Source organism: Tinamus guttatus, unplaced genomic scaffold (genome assembly GCF_059628265.1).
Source record: "Tinamus guttatus ecotype Peru unplaced genomic scaffold, ASM5962826v1 Tinamus_guttatus_pri_ptg000119l, whole genome shotgun sequence".
NCBI lineage: Eukaryota > Metazoa > Chordata > Aves > Tinamiformes > Tinamidae > Tinamus > Tinamus guttatus.
The window spans coordinates 2,857,108-2,884,455 of record NW_028288653.1 but is presented as its reverse complement, the minus strand read 5'-3'; the positions used below and the strand labels follow the sequence as shown (position 1 = coordinate 2,884,455).

The 27,348-nt window shown below is 46.3% G+C and overlaps 1 protein-coding gene across 1 annotated transcript in view; it reads left to right on the top strand.

Moving 5' to 3' along the window:
• Nucleotides 1-7,058: 7,058 nt before the first annotated feature.
• The window catches only part of TBX20 (T-box transcription factor 20), a 32,601-nt gene continuing 12,311 nt past the window's right edge, over nucleotides 7,059-27,348 (top strand). The window contains exons 1-6 of the mRNA XM_088521350.1: nucleotides 7,059-7,185; nucleotides 9,032-9,266; nucleotides 10,456-10,620; nucleotides 15,610-15,718; nucleotides 20,753-20,911; nucleotides 24,757-24,833. Coding sequence (XP_088377476.1) covers nucleotides 7,059-7,185; nucleotides 9,032-9,266; nucleotides 10,456-10,620; nucleotides 15,610-15,718; nucleotides 20,753-20,911; nucleotides 24,757-24,833 — 872 coding nt within the window. The remainder of the gene's footprint in view (nucleotides 7,186-9,031; nucleotides 9,267-10,455; nucleotides 10,621-15,609; nucleotides 15,719-20,752; nucleotides 20,912-24,756; nucleotides 24,834-27,348) is intronic.

The following is a 27,348-nucleotide window of genomic DNA, read 5'->3' as shown; positions in this document are numbered from 1 at the left end:
TTATTTCTGTGAGGAGAGACTTGCAACATTGGATGTACATGCATTACCAAGCTAAAAATGAAAAGTATACGCTGGTGAAATTTTTTTGGAAAAGAGCTGATAGTCTTTTTAAAATTCTTTCTACCGCCAGCCCTCAAAGCAAAACTCGTTGTGTTTGGGCGTATTCCTATTGCCGTATATTCACAAGGAGAAAATATGTAGAGGTCAGCAGTTTCAAAGGCACTCTCTAATTTTAGGTTCTTAGCTTCCGATATTTTAGGACAAAGCTTGGTACACAACAAAAGAAGTGTTAAGGAACTATAAATCTGGATGAAGTAAGTAACACCTGAGATATCTTAAGCCGAGGACCTAAAACCAGATACTGTGCTCTTAAGAAAAAAGGAAAAAAAAAGAGAAAGAAAGAAAAAGAAAAAAAAAAAAGAGAGACAAAAAGGAAGAAAAACTCTTAGCATTTGCCAGAAAACAGGTTTTTTGTTTTTTTTTTTTAGTTCTTGAGGTTTCTATTCTTCCCTACACTTCCCGCTATTCCTATTTTCATATTGCCGTTACGGGCAACTCTGAAATTCTCCTACTGATCAGAGGCTTACTAAAATCAGGAGAAAGATCTTGCCTGTTCTCTTCATGTGCATCTGATCATCCTAACATTGCCTGGTATGTGCAATATCTATTTTTTTAAAATTAAAAAGTTCACCTTGGAACATTTTTATTTCAATGAAATTATTCTTCTAAATATTTTAAGTAGTTGTGTGTTATGATATCTTTTAAGTTTAAATATATATATATATACAAGTTTTAAATTTATAAGCAAAATACCTCTTTAAATTCAAAAGAGGGAACCCTTACAATTTGCTAGGAATCACTTTTCCATCTTCAGGTTAAAAGTCAAGGATGAATTCAGTCAGCCTTGTCTCTAGAACAGACAAGTAGAGGGATGTATGTGCATGTGCCAGTCGGGATACAGTAACTTTAGGGAGCCTTCAGAAGTCATGAACTAGATAAGATTCTGAAATGCTTAACTTTCATATCATTGACTTACATTTGTTTATCTTCAGAGCAAGCAGTGATATACATAAGTCTTGCTTCTGGGTAAAACCTTGGTCCAAAGCAGTGGTGTCAGTTTATGGTTTTGCACTGTGGCAAATTGAGGGTTGCTCATATTGATTCACAGGAAGTAACTAATAAAAGCATATTAAGGAAGTTTAAATTTACAGTACCACAGATGTCTGTGTATTTATATGTATACACAAATATACCTGTCATGATAAGTAATACTGTCCTCCACTAAGTAAGAAAGTCATATTTTATGATTTTATGAAGTTTAGAAGAAGATTCTGGTATGTTTTTTGTACAAAGAAATCATGCAAGCAGGTCATTTTTCAAGCCCCTCCTCTATAGTAGATAAATCTGCAAACAGCAAAGTTTGTATCCTCAGACTTTTTTCGCAAGACCCACAGAGAATATTTTCAGAAACGATCATATTACACCAAAACGCGAGCCCGTCTGCTTAGTTCTGCCAGTTAATTCGATCCACAAATCCTGTCAACAAGGCAATCCTGAAAAAAACAGGTGCAAGGGCTCTAAAGTCCTTGTTTGAAACGTAGCACAGAACACAACTGAAATGGATATATGAAAATAGAGTGTTAAAGAGCATGTGCTTTTAATTAACACCACTGACAAAGGTGAGCAATGGGAACCAAAGCAAGCACTTTGTCACTGCAAATACATGGTGTGTTGCATGGGTTTGGGCTGCTGGTGAAGAGCATTTCTTTTTTTTCCCCTCCCAGTTAAGGTACACTTTGGAATCTGAGCAAAACACAAACCTTCTTATTCAAGAAAGAAGTAAATCAGCTCTTTTGTGTCTGCTGGTAAGCGTGATGCGATGGAGGTTTCTGAGTGCCAGGGCTGTACTTTGGAGACAGCTGGAGGAGGTGCCTTTTCCTACCGGTGCTACACCGTGTGAACCCCTGGCTCATCCTTGGCCCTTGCGGATCCGTCATGGAGCATTCCCTGCAGGCGAGCCCGCTCCGGCCTCCTCAGCTCAGGATGCTGCCCTACACGTGGCGTTGCCTGTCCACGCAGTGCTACCTATTTAAGACAGTGCTGTGAGGACAAACATGGGGTGAGACCTCCCCCTTGGCATCTCCAAGGGAAGGGAGCTAAGGAGGCCACCTCCAGCCAGCAAGAGGCTGGCAACCTCTTCCCTGTCCCCATCATGGCCCCATCACTGCAGGGCAACCCTGATAGCATGAGATGGGCACCCAGGCTCCGGGAAGTGCTCCAATGGGGCTGAGGAAGCCGGTCACTGAGGGTGGTGAGCAGCTCCGCTGCCACTGCTGCTTTTTGGACAACATCATCCCCACTCTAGCTGGTGTCTGGGGTGTCTCTTGCCATTGCACAGGTCAGGCCCCTGAAGGGGTGAGTGAGTTCAGGGACAGGCCAGGGCTTTTGGAGAGAGGGATGCATGGGCTGAAGGAAGCTGCCTCAGAGGTGCTGCCATCTTCTCTGGCACCTCCTGTTGGTGGATGCCGACATATTTTCAGGCACCTCGTGGGGCGCTCCCACCCCTGGGGCTGAGGGAAGCTGCCCCGGGGGTGCCGCCATGTCCTCAGGATGTGGGAGCGTCCTTGCCTGCTGGACAGGGGGAAGCTGCCCGGGGGGCGCCGCCATCTCCTCGGGCGCCTCACGGGGCGCTCCCACCCGCGGGGCAGAGGGAAACAGCTCCCGGGGCGCCGCCATCTTCTCGCCTCGGGCCGCTGCGCGCTCGGCGGAGCCGCTCGAGGCGCGGAGGGCTGGGGCGGCCGCCGTCCCCGCGGGCAGCCGCGCTCCTGGCCGCGCTGGAGCTGCGGTTGGGGGCAGAGGTCTCCAGTGCCCCCGCCATCCCCTTCCCGCCGCGGCCCGCGCGAGTTAAGCCGGTGAGGGGCGGCAGCCGCTTCCCGCCGAGGCGCGTTGCCCTCTCCAAAACGCAGAGAGAGGGGAAAGCGCAGTGTTATTTTTTAACTTTATTTATTTATTTCACTTTTAATTTCGTCTGCCGCTCCAGCCTTGTCTGCGGCGTGTTTGCAGTCTCGTTTCGCTCAGGCATGTTGTGGTCCATATCCATAGCCTGGCTGATGCGCACCCGGCTATGCGGGCGCTCACGGAGCCGTGAGTTATTTTATTCACTTGTTTATTTTTGAGAAGTTGCCCTCCTGTCCTCAGGAAACCATTTATTCCCATATTTATTACCAGCTTATTGCAACTTGTCGTCTGCGAAACGGAGAGGTCATTTCCTTGGGTAACGACCTGCCGGTATTGGTAGTATGGGGATAAACTGAGGCCGGAAAAATACGCGACATAGGTGTTTTACAGCGTTCTGCATCGCCAATCTTAAAGCCTGAGGAGAGCCTGCTTTTTTATTTTTTAATTTTTGTTTTTCGGTAAATTATCGCGTCCGCAGCTTCGCGCCGTTTGGTAGCGCCTCACACCAGCACATACCGACAGCATGGGCAGCCCTGCAAGCACAGCCTTCTGCTACATGTTTGATCGAGTTTAAGTGGCCGTTTCAAAACGGGTTGTTCCCCGTAGGGACAAAAGCGGGGTTATTTTCTGCTGCTTGCAGAAATGCCGTCGCTCGGATTAAATAAAACCGCGCGCCGGTGTAGGAAGCGCTGGGGCAGGGGAGCGACGCGCGAGGGGCATCAAAACCGTGGCCGCCTCCTGCGCGTGCCCTGGCTGCGCATATGCAATTTTAACCCGCTTAAATAAATGGTATAACACACGTAGAGGTGGATTTAAACACACCTTTGGTAGCGCGTGTGCGCAGAAGTTTTCGCCAGATCCAGCTCTGCTTTCGTTGCTTGCGATCGGGATAGGCGTGTTTAGCGCTGTGCCGTGTTGTATCTGTGCATATGTGCGTGTATGTATGTGTGTGTATATATATATGTGTGTGTGTGTGTGTGCTGGGGGTCAGCTCTAGCTGCAGCCAGAGACGTCTCCCGCTCAGGAGTGCAGTAGCCTGCAAAGTGTGAATAATTTCCAGCGAGGAGTAACAGCGAGCGGGAAAGCTTTTAGCACATTATCCGCTGCCAATTGCACTATAATCTAATTGTCAGCCCTCGGGTCTTAATAGAGCCTCTCTCCTTGCACCGCCGGATTTGCATCGGGAGAGACCTAATGGGTTTAGAAACGCCTCGCGTTTTGCTCCACTAAAGCCACCTCCGCGCTGTAGGTGACATTGAGATGTTGCCGAGGTGAAATGGGATCGCGCTCACCTGGACTTTTCCTAGGAGGGAGCTGGGGATTGGAGCCGCACACGCCAGTGTACGAACAGCCCTGGAAAGGGGGCTTGTTCCGAGAGCAGAGAGTGTAAAAACCAGGATGAATCCGGAGGAGAGAGCCCTGCATGCAGTGCAACTATGTGCGGCGGAGGAGGGAGAAAACTAATAAAAATAAGAATAAAGCAGGAATTGGAGCGGGGGCAATGCGGTGCTGCTCGCCCTGTCCCGGCAAAGAGCGCGGTTGTTCGCACAGGAGCAGCTGTATTGATCTAAAATTAATCAACCATAATAGTAATAATAAAAAATGATTTAACGCCCGAAGCAGGAATGGGAAAGCAGCCGCCCCGGGTTACCTCGCAGTGCAGATCGAAGGGGCTGGCACCAGCTTCCAGCAGGACCCGGCGGGAGGCGATTACGAGCTGGAGGGACTCGCACCTTGGGCTCGTGTCTAATTAAAGGGGAAATAATAATAATAATAATAATAATAATAATAATAATAATAATAATAATAATAATAATAATAATAAATATATTATTATATATTATTATTATTATTATTATTATTATTATCGCCCTCCGCGCATGAGGTCGAGGATTAGGGGAAGTGAGCTCGGCGGAGGGAGTAGATGCAAATGCTGGGATAATGATATTAATACTAAGGGCGTCCGCTCTCTTAGCTGCGGGAATCGTGCTGGAAAAGGAGCGTGGCTCGCGGCTCGGAGCCCCGGGTCAGCCGGCACGAAGAAGCAGCGCTCCTGCTCGGCGGGACCCCCGTTTTCCTGGGAGGTTTCTGCGGGTCTCTGCCCCGGAGCAGCCGTTTTCGAGAGCCGAGGTCTGACGCTGGTTAAAGCCGGTAACCGAACGAGCGCGACGAGGCAGGCAGCGAGGAGCTGCGCCTTAGCTTCTGCCGGAGCAGGGAGAGAGACGGGAGGAAAAAAAATAAAAAGTGCTTTTCAGGGTCTGGGAAATTAAAAATGAGAACGAAACATGCTGAAAGGGTTGTCCTGCAAGGCTGACAGTAGCGCCGAAGAGCCGGATTTACTAGACAGCTTCGCCCCCAAAGCACAAACAAGCAAACAAGCGAATCCCCTTGACTCGCGCCGTGGGAGTGCGGGCGCGGGGCGCGACCTGAAGGGCTCCACGCGAGGCGCTCGGTCTCGCCCCGCGCAGGACGGAGCCCGCGGGCTGCAGCGGGTCCGGCGGCACCGGCCTCGCCGCCAGAGCCCGCGGGGACGGCGGCACTCGCCGTTTTCCCTCCCCGGGTTGGGAAAGAAGAGCGGGGGAGTCTCTCGCCCTCCGGGTCCCCTCCTTCTCCCCCCCCCCCCCACCCCTTATTTTATTATTATTTTCTGCATTGACGTTGGGAGGCCGGTTCCCCTCGCTTTCCCTGGGCCGTGACAGGAGGAGACCCAGGTTTGGTGCCCCGATCTCGCTCCTGCCGCTCCCCACCTCTGGTGTCGGTGCCACCCTGAAATCACCTGAGCTCTCCTAAATATTACTCCTGCTTATTATAGGAAGATACATGTTTTCGAGGAGCGCGGGGGAAGCTCAGCAGCTGATTCTTGCCCGTTTCAAAGCAACAAAGCACCATTTTCTCCCACTCTCTCTATGCGCTGAAACTCCAGCAGGGCGACTCGGATAATTTTCTTCTCCCTCTTAATGACCTGGCGAGATTCTCAGCAGGGAAGGGTCGCGCAGGAGCCGGGATCTAACGGGAGTTTCATTTCAGCAACACGTCTCTAGGCAGCTTATTGAAAACCCTTCGGTTTTGAGCTCTGAAGTTGGCACTTTGGTGCTTCTGAGCTGAGTCGTTTTAGAGAACAAATGTCATCCGTCCTTTTATTATTATTATTTTTTTATTCACTTAAATCCCCCCCGCTTTTTTTATTTGCCGGCTCGCATGAGGTGCTAGGAAAAAAATCACGGGCGAAGGATTCGCTTAAATCCGTGTCCCGGCGCGATCCGCTGCCCGGCTCCGCCTCGCGTCGCACTCGTTCCCTGCCTTGCGACGGGCTTGGACCAGAGCAGCTCCGTCCCAAGAACCCGCCGCAAGGAGACTATCCCCAGGGAGACTGTTCCCGAGACAGGCACAGGTGTGTGTGTGTATGTGTGTGTGTGTGTGTGTGTGTGTGTGTGTGTGTGTGTGTCCGGGTGCATCTCCTTGGGATCGAATCACGCACTCGGGATGCGGGGCCGGGAGGGCAACGCCAAGTGCGCGCCCAACCCGAAGGCGCCTTCCCTAGAAGCAGAAGGAGCAGAACGACAAAGCGGCTCCTTAAATACATATGCACACACACACATATACATATATAAGCGTATATAATTTAATTTTAAAACACAGAGATTGACGGCCCCCCCGCGCTGAATCCCCCCTCCGTCCCTCCCCGTGCCCTCCCCCTTGCTCCTGGGCTGCCCCCCGGGACCCCCACGGCGGGGGTAGCGGATCGGTGCTCGCGGCGCTGGCCGGGGGGGACACGGGCACAGGGGGAGCCCCCTGCCCACCCCGGGCGGGCAGGGCCGGCCCTGCCGTCCGCCCCTGCCCCTCCTTCCCCCTCTCCTCCTCCTCCTCCTGCGCGCCGGGCCGGGCCGGGCCGGTCCCGGGCCCTTGACGTGTCGCGGCGCCGATTGGGCCGCCGCCCGATAGGATCTCGGCGGCCCCAAGTTAAGGCGGGCGGCGCAGCGCGGCGGGCGCAGAGCGCCCCGGGCCTTCGCTGCCTCCTCCTCCTCCTCCTCCTCCTCCTGCTGCTGCTGCTGCCGCCGCCAGCGCCCCGGGCCGCGGAGCCCCCTGCCGCCCCGCCGGCCATGGAGTTCACGGCGCCCGCCAAGCCGCAGCTCTCGTCGCGGGCCAACGCGTTCTCCATCGCGGCGCTCATGGCGAGCGGCGGCGCCAAGGACAAGGAGGCGCCCGGGAGCACCATCAAGCCGCTGGGTGAGTGCGGCAGCGCCGGGGGGCCGCGACCCCCGCCGAAACCTGCCCGCCTCGGCCGGCAGCGGCTCTGCCCCCTCCCCGCCGTGTTCGGATCCGGGGTCCATAGATATCTTCATTTTTTCCCCGCTTTCCCTCCCCAAAAACCTTCACCGCAGAGGCCACTTAAATCTCCTTTTATTTTATATTATGCATTATATATATATATATATGTATATATATATATAATATGTATATGTATAAACCTATTCATTTCGCACCATCCCCTTCAGACGACGCCGTTTACAACACGGGCCGTTCCATAAATTCTTCCTGGCTAAGTCGCTCGGTTTGGTCACCCGGCTTTCTTTTTTTTTTTTTTTTCTTTTTTTTCTTTTCTTTTTTTCTTTTTTTTTCCCCCGTAGAATAAAAATTCCGCACCCGGAGGTAGCGGCGTCTCTCCTCGCTGCTTCGAAATGAACCTTCCCTTAAGTATTGATTGCGCGTCACCTGCGCTTTTAAAAGAGAAATAAAAAGAATAAAAAGTCTCCGCTCTGGTGCCTTGTTAACAAGGACTAATAAAATCGGTGCGCAGACCCGAGAGCGCCCTTGTTCGCCAGCTGCTCGATGTGGGCTCATTCGGACTCCTCTACAGTAAATTGAGAATATATATATGTATATATTTAATTATATTTTTCATCATGTATTTGCGATTTTCGAGTGAGCGATTTCACTCCTGTTCAGATTCCTGAGCCCTTTCGCAAAACGGGAGCATCTCCTCCCCGCACCGCGCGTTTCTGTCACTTGTGTCCCTCGGATATATGGAAGAGTTCGTGGAAAACTACGAAAAAAAAAAAAGGGGGGATGTATTAGAAAAGGGAATATATTAGAAAAGGAAAGGTATTAGAAATTTTGGGCACCAACGAGCAAGATTTCATTCAAGCTTGAAGGATTTTAATGTCTACTCCATCTCATTAAAGGAATTCATAGATTTTGCGTATTCTAGTGATTCCCTGTAAAGTTATATATATATGTGTATATATATATATATATATGTATATATATATATATATATACACACATAAAATAGATTTTTTAAAAATCTATGCTATCGTGTAGGCCGGATACGTTATAAAACGCCCAATTAACATGTTTAAACAATCTCTAGTTAAATCCATTTCTTTTCTTTTTTTCTTTTCCGTTTTATTTCTTTCCCTACAAAGCTTTTTCGAAACCATTCGCTCAATTCGTATTTCTATTTTTCCCTCCGTTGCCGCACACAATTCCCCTGGAAACGGAGGGCAGGCGCCCGTGCGTAGCCCCGCTTTAGCTCCCTGAAGACTTTCTGCAGCCGATTTTCTTCCCGTTTTATCTCACGTCTTCATGTTTCGGGTCGGGAGCGCGGCGGGCGGCCCGCGCGGAGCCGCCGCTTCCCGGGGCCGGCTCCTCTCGCCGAGGTGCCGGTTCCTCCTTCCCGGCCCCCGAAACGCTCACGGCGCTCCCGAAACGCGTCCCGACGGCCGCGCAAACGGCGCGACGTCCCCCGAGCCGCCTCCGGCCCCGGGCGCCCCCGCGGCCGAGCGCTCGCGTTGCCGTGAGAATTAGCGAATTTTTGCTTATTTGTTTTGCTTTATTACTGGTTTTCTCCGTCGAAGGAGCAGCCCCCGAGCACGTCGGGGTCTCACGGGGTGCCCGGCACTCTGTTTTTGCCCGAAAAGCATCATTCTCGCCCCAAATCGTGAGCTGCCGCCTGCAGAGAGAGGCTGAGGTGAAGGCTGAGCGGCTTCCCTTCGGAACGGGTTTGCCGTCGCCTTTAGCCCCGTCCTGGCTGAATTTCCCCTCTCTCTCGTCTCCCCTGCGAACCCTGCAGAGCAATTCGTGGAGAAGTCCTCCTGCGCGCAGCCCTTGACCGACCTGTCGAGCCTGGAGGCGCACGGGGACTTCAGCGCGAGCCCCGCGTCGCTCTGCACCGAGCCCCTCATCCCCACCACCCCCGGCATCCCCAGCGAGGAGATGGCCAAGATCTCCTGCAGCCTGGAGACCAAGGAGCTCTGGGACAAGTTCCACGAGCTGGGCACCGAGATGATCATCACCAAGTCGGGGAGGTGAGGCTGGACGAGGCGAAGCGGGCATTAGAAACACAAGCAAGAAACCTTCCAAACATCCCTAAAAGCCTTGATTTGGCGGGCGGGGGGGAGAGGAGCTGCTCCTTGTTCCCCGCGGCCACCGCACAGACCCGTCCTCCGCGGAGACCTGAGCTCGTGCGGGACCAGACCTAGCATTTTCGGTGGAAATTCAGATGCTCGAGTAACCCGCAAGAAAGCGCCTAGCCTGGGAGCGAGTGGAAGTCAGTGCTGCAGCCGAAACCCGCTCTGCGCCGCGCTCTGACTTCGCAGCGCTGTGTCGGTGCCGACGCATGCAGGGGCGCGGGGCAGGAATTCTGTTTGGTTTGGTTGCTTTCCCTTTGGATGAGGGTCTCCTCTACCCTGTTCGCCTCTCGTGTGCGGTGCAAAACACCCGCAGGGTTTCTAGTCATCCCAAAGCTTTGAGCTTGGGTCTGGGTCAGCAAAACGCAGTCTGTAGGAGCCGAGCGTCGGTTTTTGTAACCCCCGAAGTTACTGGTTATTAACATAACTCCCTGCTGATTTTTATAACTAGCCAAATACACCCGTGTGTGCTTAAAAATATGTGTAAAATCTGCAACGTCAAGCGCTTTTTTTTGTTGTTGTTTTAAGTTGCTTTACTTCATTTCCAGAGCACTGAAAACTTTGTGTTTTATTATCTATGTTTTGTCGAAATTCGAGTGAAGCAAAGGAAGCTTCCCTGTGGCAAATACTTCTTGCCACAATTGTGAGCAGGCTAAAACAAGATGCGTGTGCAGTTTGTGGGACTACTAATGGCAATAATTCTTGCAGTATTTCTCTGTTCCTACAAAAACAAATGTTTGTAAGAACTTATGCACCTATTATACGACTATTTTCTGAAATCTTTGTTTGTGCATGTTAAGTGCCAGGCAAAAATGCATTTTCGCTTTTACTTTTTCACTGTTATATCTTTTTTTTTCCTTCAAAGAATTATTCCAGTTTCTCACTATTGTTTCTATATACACTGTAGAGTTATGTGAGATTTAATTTCTATCTTGTCAAAATAGAAGCAATTGATATTTCCATTGTTTTTAGTTTTGTTTGTTTTTTTTTTCCAGGAGTTTTAAGCGTAATTCTTATTTTGCGATAACTTTTCAGAAACTTTTATTTCTTTCTTCCATCTGTGTGTTTATTTTCTGGTTTATTTCAGGAGAATGTTCCCTACCATCAGGGTTTCCTTTTCGGGAGTGGATCCTGAAGCCAAGTACATTGTGTTAATGGATATAGTTCCTGTGGACAATAAAAGATACAGATATGCCTACCACAGGTCTTCCTGGCTAGTGGCTGGAAAAGCTGACCCTCCACTCCCTGCAAGGTCAGTAGATTTTACAGCTGTTTTCTGTGTGTCCCTTCAGAAAACGTCTATTAACCTTTCTATGCTGTTTGCAAACAGTGATGTGAGCCTGAGACTTTGGCGAAAAAAACTTGATCTCAAAACTCTGACTAATTTCTATAAGGCAGAATCAGGCCTTAAACCTCTGCGTGAAGTTGGTTTTATATCAAATGTACCAAAGATGTGAAGGATTTGCCTTAGTGCTTTTATTTATATTAATATTATAACATATTTTTATTTAGATTCTTTATATATACATATATATATATATAAAATTTGCCTCTATTCAGATAAGAAACTTTAATTTGTCTCTTGATTCTCGCCCCTCCCCTTTCCCCCCCATTCAACCTTATAATTTAAAGCAATCCAAGCACCACCAGGCAAGTCCAAGTAGAAATGTTAGGTGAGAGTACAATGCTGTTTATGCTTGAAATTATTATTTCTCGATAGTATACCTATTGTTTACTAGCTAATAATTTTATTCTTGCTTTTGATTACTTTCTTTGATGGCCACATAAAAAGTATTTGTGTATCCCCAATGGACAGTTCTTTTTTTTTTAAGTAAGCATAGCAATTTTTTTTTGATACCTTAGGAGAATTAAAATCAAGTAACGCAACAAAATGCCATAGAAAACTAATTTCTAAAATCCCTCCATTGCTGTAATTGATGTCTGACTCCTTCTGGCATTGGGAAACAGACTAGAGCTTTAGGCCTTATAGGAAAGCACTTCAGCGGTGACCTATACATTATCGTATTTAGTGTTTAGCAGGGCACTTGAGTGTGTCCTTAGGTCCCCGAGGCCAGTGCAGCCCATGCCTGGCAGCTTTGCTGAGTCAGAGCTGGAGATAGGGCCGCAGCGCAGGTCCTGGCTCTGTGAGGAGCCTTGGTGACACGTGGAGGGCTCCGCGCAGGCACCCGGATCCCCTCCAGGTGTCCCAGCCCGGGGTTATGGTCGCGGGTAGTACAGGGCGGGAATTAAAATTAAAGCAGAAGAAGTGGACACACTTCTGTGGAAGCACATTTTTAGGTGTGGGTGCGGGACCGAATCCCGAACAATTTTCTTATATAAATAGTTCGGCTGAAATCTTGCTGACTCCGGCAGCTCAGGGAAGTAAAGAAAAAGTGCATGCGTGGAAGCTATTATTAAAGACGGCAACCTAGGAGTTAGGCTGGCTTTGTTTTCGGGGCCAAAAACTCCTTCTTGTAATGTGGTTAACAGCTAAGGGCTTCATTTGAAGTATTGTAATAGGCACTGCTCAAACCCCAAGGAAAAAGACGACTTTTGTTCCCAAAGGAGTCAGAGTCGAACAAAAAAATTAAGGAAGGAAGGACAGAAATAGTCTCAAGGCAGGGTTCTCCTCTTCTTCTTTGTCTATTAAAGTCCCTGGCTTTTTTGAGGGTACCTTTGGCTAGACCCCACGCTATCCAGCACAGAATAATTCAGTGAGGAAGTTCTCATGAGACTGAGATAGGAGGCTGATGCTCAAAGTAATTAGCAAATTCCTTACCAACTTTTATAGGGATGAGGTCAAACCTTATTGCAGTTTACTATTATCATGCTGGTAGACCTTGGAGATCCCCATTGGGTCAGTGCCCTCGTGTGCTAATGTATACATATGGTCCATATCCTGTTTCATTTTCAGGATGTTTAGACAAAGCAGAACTGATAATAACATGGGCACAGATTACTTTTCATTTCTATAAATGGTACTTTCACATATGTACATGCAATTTTTGCTTATAAAATTCCGATTGGAGGTGGAAAGGTTGTTGCGTGCTTGCCTCACTCGTGCTGTTTCTGGAGCATGAAGGCATCTTTTGAGATGGGAAGCCTCAACACATTAAAAGAAGCAGTCCCACCACCTTAAAATGGTCCTGCTCCAGAAACAGGAGCCTCCACTGAAGTTACTACTCTCCAGCTGCCCAGTTTGGATGTTGGGGCCAAGGTGCTGACTCCCTTGCCTGTTGCTGTATCCACCTGGGGAGTCTTAATGGCATCAGGAGAACTATGCCCAAGTCATGTCATGCAGGGGTGCGAGGCTTTGAATCAAACCCATTAAACTTTTTGCTCTTTTTGCTCTAAAACTAAGTCTTAAACACAAAACCAACTTTTCTCAAAGTTTAGTACATATTGTGTGACGCTGTTTGAAAGATTAGTCCTTCGGGGAACTTGCTACAAAAAACAGTTTTATCCTGCTCTTCCTGCTGTCAACATTTCAGACAACTTCATTTTTGCCACCGACACTTGAATAAAAGTACTTTTCAGAAAGTCTTTTGTAAGTCTTCTGAAATGCTGTTTGGGGGTAGAATTCCTATTCTATTCTTCTTTGTTCTTCCAAGCTGCAAAGATTATTTGAAAGAAATATCAGCTTAATAAGTTTCAGCATGTACCTTTAGTACCTATTCTTCCTTTTCTACCTTCTCGTTCATAAAGAGGTGGGGTTTTTTTGCTCTTTTTTCTTTTTCCTTTTTTTTTTTTTTTTTTTGGCCTGCCCATAATCATTTGTTTAATGAAGTTGTAGTATTTACACGCTTACAGAAAACTCTAGGAAGGAAACGTTTAGAAAAAGGTGTTGATATATTTTGCAAATTGTCTGTTTGTGACATTAGGGTAATTAAATGTTGCATGCACGGAGAGCTTGTGGGACCGGTCCAACCGTAAGCCGAATACAAGGGGAATGGTAGAGCGTTCCAAAGCACACAAGCAGGAAGCAGTACCCAAATCCTGGATATCTCATGAAACACTAAATACCTTGGAGCAAACTTAGATCCAAATAAGGCTCCCAAAGCCTTTGTGAATTCAAGGGCACAAGCTCTCCCATGCGGGCTCTCCCTTCGGCGACAGGAGTTGCGTGTGCTCCGAAGGAATGTGTGTGTTTAGTCCTCTAATCCCTTTCCTCACGCACGCTCGGTCTCATGGACTCCCTCTGCTCCAAAGACCACGTTGCTTTGAATCCTCCTTCCTGGGCTGTTCAGGATCGGGCCGTAGGAGAAGCGTAGTGCAAACACGTGCAAGCCACGTGTGCAGGTGGGGCTGGAGGCATGTAGTAAAACAGTAAAGAAAACAAGGCATATTAATACATTTAAATAACCCATATTCAAGTACCAGTCCTTCAGCGACTTTCGTGCTAGCTCTCTGCTAACATCCAGGTGATCCACAGCTTTACAGCCGTGTCAGACATTAACTATGTACGAGGTAAAACAATTGTGCTCGGCTTTTAAGCACACGAAGATCTTTACTCACTCCCCAAGCACATATTTGAAATAGTTTGGCTTTTTGGTCCCAATTAGCCAAACCTTGTTAAGCCTGACACTGTGGGCACAGTAAACACTGTTAGCTTCCCAGCCCTTCAGAATCAGGAGTCAGGGATTCAAAAAAAAAAAAAAAAAGAAAAAAAAGAAAAAAAGAATCACAAGACTGTCTTAAATTTGTGGAGGTTGGAAGCAATACCTTTAAGATTCCTTTTGTTTTGTCTTTGTGATTTGTTCCTTTAAAGATTCAGATTTTCACAGTTTTCCAGGGGAAGGCAAAGAAATTAGTTTTCATGAAAGGTAATATACTTCTGACATAACAGGATTCCACAACTTGGGTTTTTGACAAGCCTTGCAGTGCAATCAGGAGAGGCAAGAGCAGCGAGGTCCTGCATATGTTAGGAGCGTTTTACTGTGGTATGGATCCGGATCCTGGCACAGCATCCCTGCTGTGGACATAGTTACACCAGCCAAGCTTCATGTTATTTTAAGGAAAACTTTTGCGGGCTCCTGCGGATTTTGCAGGCAAAGGCAGAATCCAGGATCAGACCTTCCCTCATCGAGCAACAGCACTGTGCTCCCGCAGGCCCAAAGTACAGGCACTCCTTGGTGAGGAGATCCACACAGTCTGTCATTTAGAGGTATTTCAGTTCTCCCTTTGTTTAACCCAAACTGAATTTCAATTTAAAAGGTGGGGGGGAAAGTTTCCCTTTTTACCCTGCGTCTCTGCACCACCCCATTAACCTAATGTAATGAATCTATCAGTGAGGCCGAATATTCATCATCAGAAGAGAGAGAAGTAGGCCCTCCATGAGCAATAATCAACCCTGACAGCAGGGGAACAATTCCAGTTTGACCCTGCAAGAGCTAAATTAGCTTTTAATTCAATATCACAGGGGAACATTTGAGTTAAATAATTTTCAGCAATTTAGCGTTCCTGCAAAATCATTGTTCTTAAATAGCCCAGCAATTGTAAACAGTCTAGTCATAATGTGTATGTATCTACACGTTTTCTGTGCTTCCTTTTCTTCTGCTTAATTTTCCACGGATTGTGAATTGTTAATTACATGGCTGCAATTAATTTTTTAATGTCAAATCACCCCGCTGGACTACAGCCTTCAACCTCCTGTAAACACACGTCACCACAGCTAACGTGTGATCGAGTGCAGGTTAAAATCATTATCACAGCTTAATGTTGCGTATAAAGAAAAATGCATTTTTATCTACATTCCCCCATTATCTCTCTAATGACACCATGTTTTTCTCTTGGAGCCATAGTCATTGTTATTTTAAGTGCTTGTTAGTACAGCTGTGGGGAAAGACATGATCAATTTTTCATTTGGGAAAAGACAAAACAGTAAATGTTGGTTAATGTCTCCTTTCTAGATAACTAGATAAAAAAATAGCTATGGTTAGAGAGCAATCTAGCACTTGGATACAGAATTCTTCATTATACCCCGATGAATGAAAGTGCTCGAGTTATGTGCCCTACTGTCTTTCATTAATGGTCATATTTCAGGCCTTCATTAATTTAGGGAGATTGTGGGTTGTAGCAGAGCTGTATTATACTAAGCCTTCAGGAAATTCATTTCTATGAAACCATTGCATATCCTGAAAGCAAAATACTGTGGGCTTTTTAATTTCTTGCAGAGGTGGTGCCCACACGCGAGCCAAGTGGTGAGATTTTTATGAGCGTGCCTTTTCTGTGTGTTTTGTAGGCTGTACGTGCACCCTGACTCACCATTCACAGGAGAGCAATTGCTAAAGCAGATGGTGTCGTTCGAGAAAGTGAAGCTCACAAACAACGAGCTGGATCAGCATGGCCATGTGAGTAGCCCTCCTGGGGGGAAAGGGTTAAAAAAATAAAGCAGTGGGGGAATTTCTCACTTGTACCGCAGGGCTAATCCCATAGGGTAGGGCCTACGTCAACACAAGCAGTCAACTCATGCTCCCTCTCCAGTCAGAGGCAGAGCATCCAATGGGGAGGAAATGAGGAATCGGGGTGGTGTTGAGCATAATGGTGAAGGAGAAAGGGATGCAGGTGAGCTTTCCACCTTCCTTTCACCCTCGTTTTGCTGGGACCTGGCACTGTGTTTTGCCACGCCGCTCTGCTAGCAAACTTGCGTGCTTTTCGGTGTGTGCTTGGCAGCTCCCTTTTGCTCCCTGCGTGCTCCAGTGGAGATGCACCAGCAATGCCAGGTGGTAAGAGCTTCCCCTAAGAAGCTGCCTGAAAAGAGCACGGAAGGCTTGGCGGCCCCTTGCAATGGAGAAGGAGGGGCTAAAAGTGACTCTGAGCTAGGCGGTTTTCCATGGGAAAGCTCAAGAAGCAAAGGGATGGACTTGGAAGAGTTGTTGGCTCAGAATGGCACAATTAAAAAGAGTGTCGATGAAAGAGATGTCGACAGCCAGGCTGATTTTGAGGTACAAAGCGTAGAGGAGAACTAACCTGCAAAGCAGGGTAATTGTGGCACAGTGGTGTGTGACATCTGAAGACCCAGCCCGTTGGGTGCTCTTTACTGCTTCTGCTGACTCTTGGGCCTGGTGGCCATTTGTCTGATCTGTGCTCTGTCCAAATACTTCTCATCTGAAAGGGAATTTTTGCTCATTTCAAGACCTAAAAACCGAACTACAGCCTTTATAGTTTGAAATACATCCCGAAAAATAGAAAAGAAAAAAAAAAAGGAGAAGAAAAAAAATCAAAAGGAAGTCCGGCTAGATGCCTGTGAATTGTTCCTTTGTAAAGATCTGTTGGTGGATATATTTTTCTTGAATCCTTTTCCCACCATTGCTCCCTTCCTGGCTGGCGGAGAATGTCTTTTTTCTCTTATTTCATAATCTGTAGAAGGGCAAAGCTGAAGATTTGTGGGGTCTATCATCGAGTGATGATAGAGCAGTATACGTGCACATTTTAAAAGAAGCATTTTTCATCATAACAGGGGCCATGTGTGCCTCTAATAAAGGGCTTGCAGCAGTATATTGCAAACTAGTTAAGACTGGTGCAGTTCCCAGAAGTCCAGATGAGTACGAAAAAGAAGTCGGTCTGAGAAACTGTCGGGAACCAAGACATGTGACAGGGCAAAATGCAATCATTTCAAATATATGCAGGGGGAGAATATGATCCGTAGCTCAGAAGATGTGCCCTTCTGATTAACTTTCCAAGAAACGGCAGAGGTGGAACAGATTCTTTGCACTAAGGCTTTGAGCAGCTGAAGTCAATGGAAAGTTTTGCTTGTTCGGTTAAGAATAAGCCCCGAAGGCTCGACGCTGGGTTGGGAGTTGCGTGACAGACGTTATGCCTTCATGGAGCACTCCCTTTTTAATATTTTGTGGCGTTTTATGTTCCAAATTAGGGTGTCAGGTTTTATGTGCTGCCTGGTTGAGGCTATGTAAATATCATCATTGGATGCTTGGTGGAATTAAGAAATAAATTCATTCTCCAAAGCTTCCAAGCTACCGCCAATGGTACTGCCGTGCTCCTGTGTGCTAAGGGGAGGGGAGAACTGAAATGCCTCCTGCAACCTCTCCCTTCTGCTTGAAAGAACCCTTCTTCGCCAAGGAGATCTTTTTAATTGAGCTACTAAAATGTTAATTATGGTTGATAAGGCACGTTGGCTCCCGATGAAGTTTTAATGGCCTAAAAGCTGTCTTTAAGTACTACTTACTGGTACAGAAGATGGAACCAACTTAATTCCAGTTTGTTCTAGTTGCTTGTTTTCTCTATCTCCCAAAAGACATTTTTGGCTGTTACGATAATTGTGGTGTTTTGTTTGTGGAGTGGTTCATTTCCTGAAAAGGAATCCACCTGAAGAGAGGAGAGGCATTTGCTCATTTTAGCGTTTGTTTGTTTTCACCTATTCTGAGACTTTTGGGCTTGGCAGGCCTCTCTGCTGGTGTATCTTCAGCAGCTTGTGTAACCCCGCAGCTATGCGCACATTCTCCCCAAGCAGCGCCCAGGAGTCTTATCTCTGTGTGCATGACACGCAGCCTGCTCCATGGAAACTCTTCCAGATATCGTCACCAGAGAAAGGAAACAGCTTCCACCTCTGGATTCTCAGAGCTGAGCAAGGAATAGCTGTTCTCCTGGTTGCTGAACATTTATGAACATTTATGATTTTTTTTTTTCAGATTTCTGGTGATAATTTTCACACTGATCTTAGGATTTTGGATGGCGCTTAGCTGTGGTGGTATCGTCTCTGATGCATGGGGAGATCAGTCATGAGTACATACGTTATCACAGTTCTTTTTCTGGTGCAAATGCACGCACGGCTCTTGTGGCAGCAAAGCCTGGATGCATGAGCATCACTAAAACAGAGACAAAGGTGTGAACACCACCTAACTTGAAGCAAGAGTTTCAGAAAAGCCACTGGGAATGGTGGCTGCTTTTTTTTTTTTGGTTAAGATGATAGAAGTTTGAAACCTAAATTCATTTAAAAAATAAGCCTTGCCCAGCAATGTTCCCCTTCAGTGAGTGTGGAAGCTCTATTCATTCCCAGAGAGCTCCTGAATTCCAAGTCCCCTCAGGGATTTTGCAGCTGGCAACCAGGTTGCCTCCAGGCCAGCGGGAGCCAGCTGCCTCCGCAGGCCGCCTGCCCTCGCGGTGAGCGCGATGCTGCCGTGAAGGGTCCCGCCGTGTCCCTCCCCGGGGCTGTCAGCACGCGGTGGCGGGCGGCCTGTGGTCCCTCCGCGCTGTCGGTGAGCGTGTGCCGGGGCGCCGCGAGCGTCCGCGCTCCCGACGCCGCTCTGCTCGCGCGCCCGCGGCTCCGAGCGGCTCCGAGCCGGCGTCCCAGGTTTTCTGCTAAACATGCAGCGCAGGTAGGGCACTGTCCTGGCTTTGAGGCCGGCTCTGGGGACAATGCTGCGGATTCACGCTGTGTATCCGACTCCTGGAGGCTGCTTTGGTGATGCACAGATATTTAGAGTTATCTTTGTGCAATATCCAGAGTATCCAGGCGATTTGAATGTCAGCGAGTGCCGCAACCTCGACAGCCTCTGTGGAGCTGCGGATGGAGCACAACGTACACAGACCCTAGTAAAGAGGAAATAGTGACCTTAACTTTGGCCTTGGGTCTCCCAGAACTTCTGTGAACTCCTGGCTGTGCTCGGTATTTATTTTGCCCCTGGTTGACCTGCCTTTTCTCTGGTGGGGATGTGTGGGATATAATATCATGATAGAGGATGTTACTTAAGTGCACTTTTAGTCTTGGAAAACTTTCATGGAGGATTACGTGGTCTTGTTTGAAAAATGGAGTTCTGTTATCGCAATGCTCATTCTCAGAGGAGTGAAAGGAAAGGGTACGTGTGGGAGCTGCTCCATCGCAGCCCTGTCCTCCTCCCGCCCGGCTGCTGCTCCGATGTAGAGCCACGGAGCGCAGTGCCGGGCACTGCCGGCCAACCCCTCGGAAAGCCGATCGCCGTGCACGCGTCAGCTTTAAAACGTCTTTTCCAACTGCTTAGGGCTGGTCCCCATGTACAGAGCGACTGGTGGGTCCTGCTGGAGAGGCTGGTGAGACAAAACCTCAGAAATAGGGGGAAAAGTGCTGGGAATATTAACTGTGAAGCATGTGCCTGTTGTGTGCCTGTGTGCTTGAATGTGTGCGAAGTGGTGTGAAGCATTTTGGGAAAGGACCTGAACTGGCAAAAGTTGTCACAAAACCCCTCCAGAGCAACAAGTTCCTGTCATCATAGCGACTCTCCTCTCCCCTGTGCAGCCCACCACAACCCCAGTGCAAGTCACAGCAGTCTTTGGCCCTGAAGGAGGAGAGAAGAAAACACTGTAGGCAACCTTAGCCACGAAGAAGCAGTTTCCAAGCTCCCCACTCCCAGGCAATGTGCAATCTTTGTTATTTACAAAGTTAGCATGAAATACCGCACTTCTGCTGCGCGTCAGCTGAAGTCAACGCGTCCCGTGGAATGCAGATTAGCTATTCCAGATGTACAGAACTGGCGGTAATGTCGTTATGGCCCCTGTAAAATAGAACCACCCACACCATTGCCAATTTAGTCTTATGACTGTGATTATATCCAAAACAAGGGCTGGTGCAAGCCAGCTCTGTATTTAATTCTTATATTGTAATATTGTGGTTTGAGGCAGCCAAATAGGCCTCCATCCAGTGCTAATTGAAGCAAGTGGGAATCTCTGTTTGACTCCAATGAACACCGAAATTGGTTAGTTGGTCCATTAGGTTGGAATTATGCTTTTGCTCATAAACAGTTATTATCGAGAGAAAAAAAATGGTAAAACCTGGCCAGTTTAGGGTTCTGTACTGGATTCTCTCCATGATTTCATTTCTGGAAGTTTGCAGCGAAGAGCATCTGCAAAGTAGGTTGCTGTAAAGGCCTGAAAGATGAAAGGATCCGGGGAAGGTTGTGGGTTTTTTGCAGCTCTTTGGGCTGGCAGTGGCAGATTTTTTTGGAGTTTCATTTTGCTTGGTTTTATTCTGTCACCCAGGCAATTTGACAAGTGTGAATTCTTGGCTGTGTGCTTTTCAAGAGTCAATATTTACACTCGTCGGTGGCACCTACACACTGGGTCACAAACCGGCCGTAATTTACTGCACATGTAGAATATCGCACCTGCAGGAACAGGTATTCATGCTTCAAAAGTGAGTGCTCACCAGTGCGCGGGGGTGAGAGGAAATGGGCTCCTGAAATGCCTGCTCTTACACTTCATTTTCAGAAGGAAGCACCCGCCCAGACAAGCTGGAGAGCTTGCTCTGAAAACAAGCCCCAGGCGAGTTAGATTTAAGATGTCCCTGCTACAGTGTTAATTGTATCTCCTTTTTCCATACAGTTTTATTGTCTTCAACAGACTTGTTAATCTTCCTCTGAGGACAGTATCTTGTAACTTGTTTTTTTTTGCAGATCATTTTAAACTCCATGCACAAGTACCAGCCAAGGGTCCACATTATTAAGAAGAAGGATCACACAGCATCTTTGCTAAATCTGAAATCTGAAGAGTTCAGGACATTTATCTTTCCAGAAACAGTTTTTACAGCTGTTACTGCTTATCAGAATCAATTGGTGAGTACGATTGCTAACTTCCTCTGATTTAGTTAAATTCCACCCAGCTAAGAAATTCCCTCTTTTCACCCACAACAAGATGTAATGGAGGAAACATCATGATATGACTTACCTTTGCTTTCTAATGCTTGTAGATCTTGTCCGGCCTCATTCATATGAAGGAGTAATTCTTATGTATGTGGATAGTCCTCCTAGCTTTAATGGGACATAAGGATTGTTTCAATGTGCAGAGATTACATGAAAGAGGTTTTCATTTGTCTTCCTTTCTGTCCAGGCAAAAGCATTTACATATTATCGTTTAGTACTTTTGAAATTACAGGACATCAAGGAGCTGTTCTGATTCGCAGTGATCGTTCACACTTTGAGCTAGTAACTGGCAGAGATTCCAGTTTGCATGTGATGATTTCACGGACTTAAAAAGTCAACTAATTAAGCTGTAAGGCTCAAATGTAAGGGAAATCGCTGAGAGATATGCTTTTCAGAGGCTGCCTAGATTACATCCAGATGTTTGAATTTCAATTTGCATGCCAGTGAATAATATACACAAAATGGAGGAGATCATAACAATGGATTGCTAATGAGTAATTTTAGGACATATATAAACAATTGGAAAACGGAGGCTTTGCTCAACAGTGGACGAAGCTTTAATGTTTAAATCAGTGGAAAGATGTTGTTGGCTTCAGTGCAATTCAGAGCGTATTTTAATGACTGCTGCACTTCTTAAAGTGCCCCTTTCCCTCTCAATTTCCCCCAGATAAAGACAGGCTGTTCTAGCAATGTAACAAGTGCTGCCCAAACATGTGCGCAGGCAGCATTGCAGAGTCCAAATACCTGTTAGTTTATGTTAAAAAAGAGAATTTGCATTTCTTAATCTGAGGCAAAAATGATTAGTTTCTGAGTGCTATGAATAAAATGAAATTAGTGTATGTCGTGCCAAATAAGCAATGAATGTAACAGTAGTGGGACTATATCAGTAATTGTGACAGATCCCACACCCAGCTTTAAGGCTTCAATATCAGAATGTTTTGACTGTCAACTCAGGTATATATCTGAATGCTAAAGAAAATGGATTCAGAATGTAGTAATCTCGAGAGCATAAAGTTTGGACTTGTGGTTAGAAAAGGTTTTTCCACTTAACTTCCTGTAGAAACTAGCAAAATAACAACAAACACACAAAAAGATGGCTTAACACAGAATTTCATTCTGTGGAGTGGATTTGTGTTTACCCATACTGTTTACATCAGAGACATTTCTAAACTAACCTCTCAAGGTCCACGCAACGAGTCCTGGAAAATTTCTCAATGGAACATCTCCGGAACCCCTAGAGCTGGATGCTGTCATTTTATTTATGACTAATGAAAATGGAGCCTTTTTTCATTTTTGCCATTTCTTTCAGAACTGTTTTAAGGAGGGGTTGATTACATTTCTGCAGGTTATTAGATAAAAGCTAAATACATTACACTTTCAACAAACTATCTCATAATTTAAGATTTAAAGGGCATGCATTTATTTAAACAGCTAAACCACTGCCACAGAGTTGAATTGTAGGTCAAATTTCATTTTAAAATGCTTTCTAGCAGATGTTCTCTGATTGTTTGTGAGACAGTCTCTCAGGAAAAATATGGCCATAAATGATTGCGAGTCTCATCTGGATTTGGTGGATATGGAAAGTTTCTCCTATGATGTCATACCAAACCTTTGATATCGCGAAAATGGAAGTGCGATCGGTGAAAAGGCACTCAGGAGATGAATAGAAATTCTTATTCTGCAGCACAGTTGGCTTGGTGTGTTGGTGATCTAAGTCAAGGGAACTCCTTGGAGCTTGCCTTTTTTCCAAGGTAGCTTTCAAATGTTGCTACAAATCGAAGCCAGTTCCCTGTACACAAGGCACTAACTCCTTGCTCTTTGCAATACGACAGTGAGTCAAGGACACAGACCTCTCGGGAGGAGCAGGAGACCGGAGAAACTGCCTTGCTGAGCTGTCGTGAGGCCCTGTGACAGGACTGGTGTTCAGGCTGGCTGCTACCGCTTGTGTTCGTGGGATGAAATGGCTAAAATGCCAGCCGCCATGGGGGTCCATCTCCTGCAGGATTCCTCCGAGCAGGGATCCCTGCAGGATTCCTCCGAGCAGGGATCCCTGCCTTCCCCGCGCCGCCTGGGAAGAGCCGAGCAGGGAGGCTGGGCGGTGACATGAGCTGCCCCGGGCTGCAGAGCGGGGACAGCCGCCCGCAGCGCCCATGGGCTCTCCTCCCGGCCCTTCTTCTTTTTTTTTTATCCTTCTTTTGATTCTTCATTTTTCTTTTCAAGAAGAAGGTCCTTCCCTCCTCATGTTTCCTTCCCAAAAGACCCCTCTCTCAGAACAAAAAGTTGGGTTCAGTCTCTCTCCTTCTCTTTTGGAGGAGCCACCCAATTCTGAAATAGCTTTACTTCATGAGAGCATTTGATCATTTATGCATTTGGAAAAGATCCCCTTTCTTTCTGAGTCTCAAGGGTCACCTATTAAAAATGAGGCTGTAGATCTATTATACAGTCTTTTTTTTTTTCTTCCTTTCTTTCTTTCTTTAGGGAAAGCCAAGCTGAAATAGTTGCTCAGTATGAAATACCAAGAGCCGTCGGTTTTCTTTGGCTTTTGCAAGGGAGGCATTCACTGCCTTGCGGGACAGACCTTGTCTTGTGTACAATCAAATTCTGACTGTTCACTTACAGTTCATCTTTATTTCCTAGAAGAAATAGAATATTTGGGAAACTAGAATATCATTATAATGTCTCAGGTTTTATTTACCAAATCTCTTTTCTTTTGGACAGCTGGAAAATTCCAGAGGGGCAATGGTGGGTGTTTTTTCCTGATTCCAAAAAGACCAGTGACAGCGACCCTCTGTTTCTTAATAGCGGCAGTGCAAAGTCAAGAGGAGCCCTGATATTCTGGGGCAAAAGGAGTCCCCTAACCAGCGGGTTCCTATGGCAGGTGTAAAGGGCTGGTGGTATGCACTGAACAGATCTGTAGCTGAATTGAAGAGAGGAAGAGAGTTTTGCTTATAAGAGATCTGGTCTTTCAGGACTATGATGGTTTTAATGGGGCTGTCCTTTTCGCATCTAGACTGTGTCGCCTCAAATCTGGGTTCTTCCCACTTCTCTCCCTCCTTCTCTTCCCCAGCATCTTATCTTTGCAAAGCATAGTTATACTGGCCCTGTGTGCCTAGTAGGTCTGCCAGGGAACAGTTGCATGACTAAAACAAATAGGTGGGACTGAACTGAAACATCATTCTCAAGTTTGCAGGCAACTGGCCCGTGGCTTGGGCTCAGTTAGCTGTTGTGCAGCTCCGCCAAAGCGTCTCAGATCTTAGCAGCATGCTGTGCACTGCTGAAAGAAAACACTGCCTAATTTGTGCTGAAGTATTTGGAAGCAATAACCTTGTACGTGTGTGGCTTCCCTCTACTTGGGGAACACGAAGCCTCAACCCATGCTGTGCCCAACTGTGCAACCAGCTGTGCCCTTCGGTCTTTCTGCTGCTGTATGAGTGATACAGCCTGCTTCTTGAGCTGGCTGAAATGAGGCTCCTGAAAAGAAATCTGACTTGTTCTCTTGCTGACTCCAGTTTTGCAGAAGTGTCACTTCACTGATATCAGAGAATTTGCTTTTTTATTACCATGGGATGAGAGGGGGAGCGGGCTCTGCCTCCTGAGCTCTGCAACATCCCAAGAGCTGCACACACATAAACAACACACGCAAAAGCAGCATGGATAAAACTAGCAGTGAAGCCAGGAGGGCAGACTAGTTAACACTTGGTACACTGCAACACCTTAACACTATGTTTACGTTGTGTTGCTCTTTTCTGTGTTTCCAGATAACCAAGTTGAAAATTGACAGCAACCCTTTTGCTAAAGGATTCCGGGACTCCTCCAGACTCACTGATATCGAGAGGTAATGGGGACTTTCTGTTTACTTTTCATGCAGATAAGATAAAGAGAAGAGAGAGTTTGTAGGAAAAGCATCCTTTCAACTCCTGAGAAGCTGCGTGTTTTCATGTGATCTTGTTGCATTTAGTAAGCCTCCTCCACCTCCTTTAAAAATACTTATAAATTTTATGAAGAAAGAGCTGTTCTGAGTTTTGACATCTGTTTCAGTTGAGCCTGATATGTTCATCTTTCTGAAGAGGTTCCTTGAAGGGAAAGAAGGTCATTTTCAAAACTTCAGAATGAAAAGCTTTTTTTCTTATCATTCTGTTTAATCCTACTGAAGGCTGTGAATTGGATCTCTGGGAAACAAGGGCTGTGGTCCTGTGAAAAATGTCTTTATAGCTGTCCCACTGCTCCACACAGTGGAAAAGAGAGAGGGGACCTTCCCAAAATACCCTTCCCAGACACCAAAGTCAGCAGCTGGGATTCTCCTGGGATCACTAGGATAAATCCCATCACTCCCACTCTGCGGACAAAGATGCCATCTTCGTTTCACTGTAATTGTACAGCATTAGAGGAAAACTTTATCTGGAGCTGTGGGGGATGGTGTTACAGCTCATTAAAAGCAACCTCTGCCATAGGGACTGAAGCATGAACCTGCATTTGGGTAGGAAATAAACTTCAGTCTCTTGGTATCCCTCCAGTGCATCACAATTTTATGATGCTGTGTCAGATGCGTTGGCTAATGAAGCAAATTAAGCTGTCTGAATCCTTTAGGCTGGAAACAAGTTTGATGGAGATGGATATAGCACATCCAAATTTTCCTGTAAGAACATGATCATGAAAGAAAATTTGGAGAGGTTGAAACCCTCCAGGCTCTTATGTGTGGATATCCAGATGTCTCTCTGATTCATCTTTACATGGGTGCATATAGGGGACAAGCTGCTAATATTCAGACAACTAGAGAAAGTCTTTGCAGCATTTCTGAAGTACATCAGTCTCCAGCAAATTTATGGCCAGGAAATGGCAGTATGTTTTATACCTTACTAGTTACTGGAGTATGAGTGACTGGGTGAAAGAGCAGTTATTTTGAGAAAGAAAGCTTGTCGATGGCAGTGTATGCGTGCAGTTTTAGTAAAAGTTGCTTCCTAAGTCTTAATTGAAAACAAAGAAAAACAAAGTAGATTAATTGAAATAACATATCCAGGCACACTGGCAGAGTATGAAGGTAAATGAGGTCCAGAGATCAGGTTTGTGTGCAGAAAATATGTTGAAAAAGAACCAGTAGGAAGAGAACTGTCTTCAGTTTGTGTGTATGACTTTCCTTTTTGTACAGGCAGCCACCATCTAATGACACAGCTTTACAAGGGCTAAGAGACTCTGAATAGATAAGCTGAGAGAAAAACTCAGTTGCCTCTGTGCAGATGAACTGACTATCATGGTGCCGGCTATGCAGGGAATTTTTCCAGAGGACATCTTATTATAACAGCACATGGCATGAAGTCAGAAATGCTGAGCTTAAACCACAGTGCCCTTTTGTTTATTGATAAGTGTAAGAATAGAGCCCGAGACAGTCAGCCTAGCCCAGGCATGAATGTTGCCATGAAAGATAACGTATCCAAGTGTGAAACCTACACTAAATACAAGAAAGGGAATGTGAAATGTATGGGAACCACACTCAAATTTGTTTTTGAGAGTTCAAGTTTAGGTCAGGTATATTTTGACATAAATGGGAAAGTTTAGTTCTTATTAGGGGAATGTTATATTAAAAACAACAACAAAAAACTACTGCACAATGCAGCAAGTAGCAAGCCAGTAAAAGTGCGACACAAGACAGAGCTGGGAAGAGACCATGAATTTCATCTTTCCTTTGCTATCTGGTACAGTCCAGACATACTAAGGGTTTTATTCATTTCCAGAATTAAAATATTCAGACATGTCTCTCTGAGACACCCCCTGCTATGTTTCCTCTGCAGCATTGGTTCTGCACATTTAATCACAGCACCAGAAAATAAAATGTTTAAATAAATCTCATATAAATCAAAAGAAATAACAAAGTAAGGTACAATGTCAGCAAGAGTTTCCCGTTTTAAGGCAGCTGAGGCATACACTGGAAAACAAAGGTAATCCTTTGGATTGGAAATCTACTAGGTTCAATAAGACGGCTCACTGATAAAAGTATTTATTCGTCCAGAATAGTATGCAGTGCAAATGCACATTTGTGCAGTTCTTGGGAATGAATATTTAACTAGGAGCTCTGTGTGCAGCTTCCATGCAGCGCTTCCCAAGCAGCCTGGCACACTGTGTGTGCATGCATAATCTGCAATGTTGGGCAGTGATCTTCATGGTCTGCTGTAAAGCATCCTGTGATGTCGGGGCTAAGAGAGCACTCATTTATTGCAAGTCCCAGCTTTTCAGAATGACCTAAGTAGTGTGAAAGTGTACAGAGCTTTGTATTTCATTTCCAGGTATTTAAGCCTGCTTTTTCCTAAACAGCCTTTGGGGAGGGAAACAAATCAGATCAATTGATCTTTAGAGAC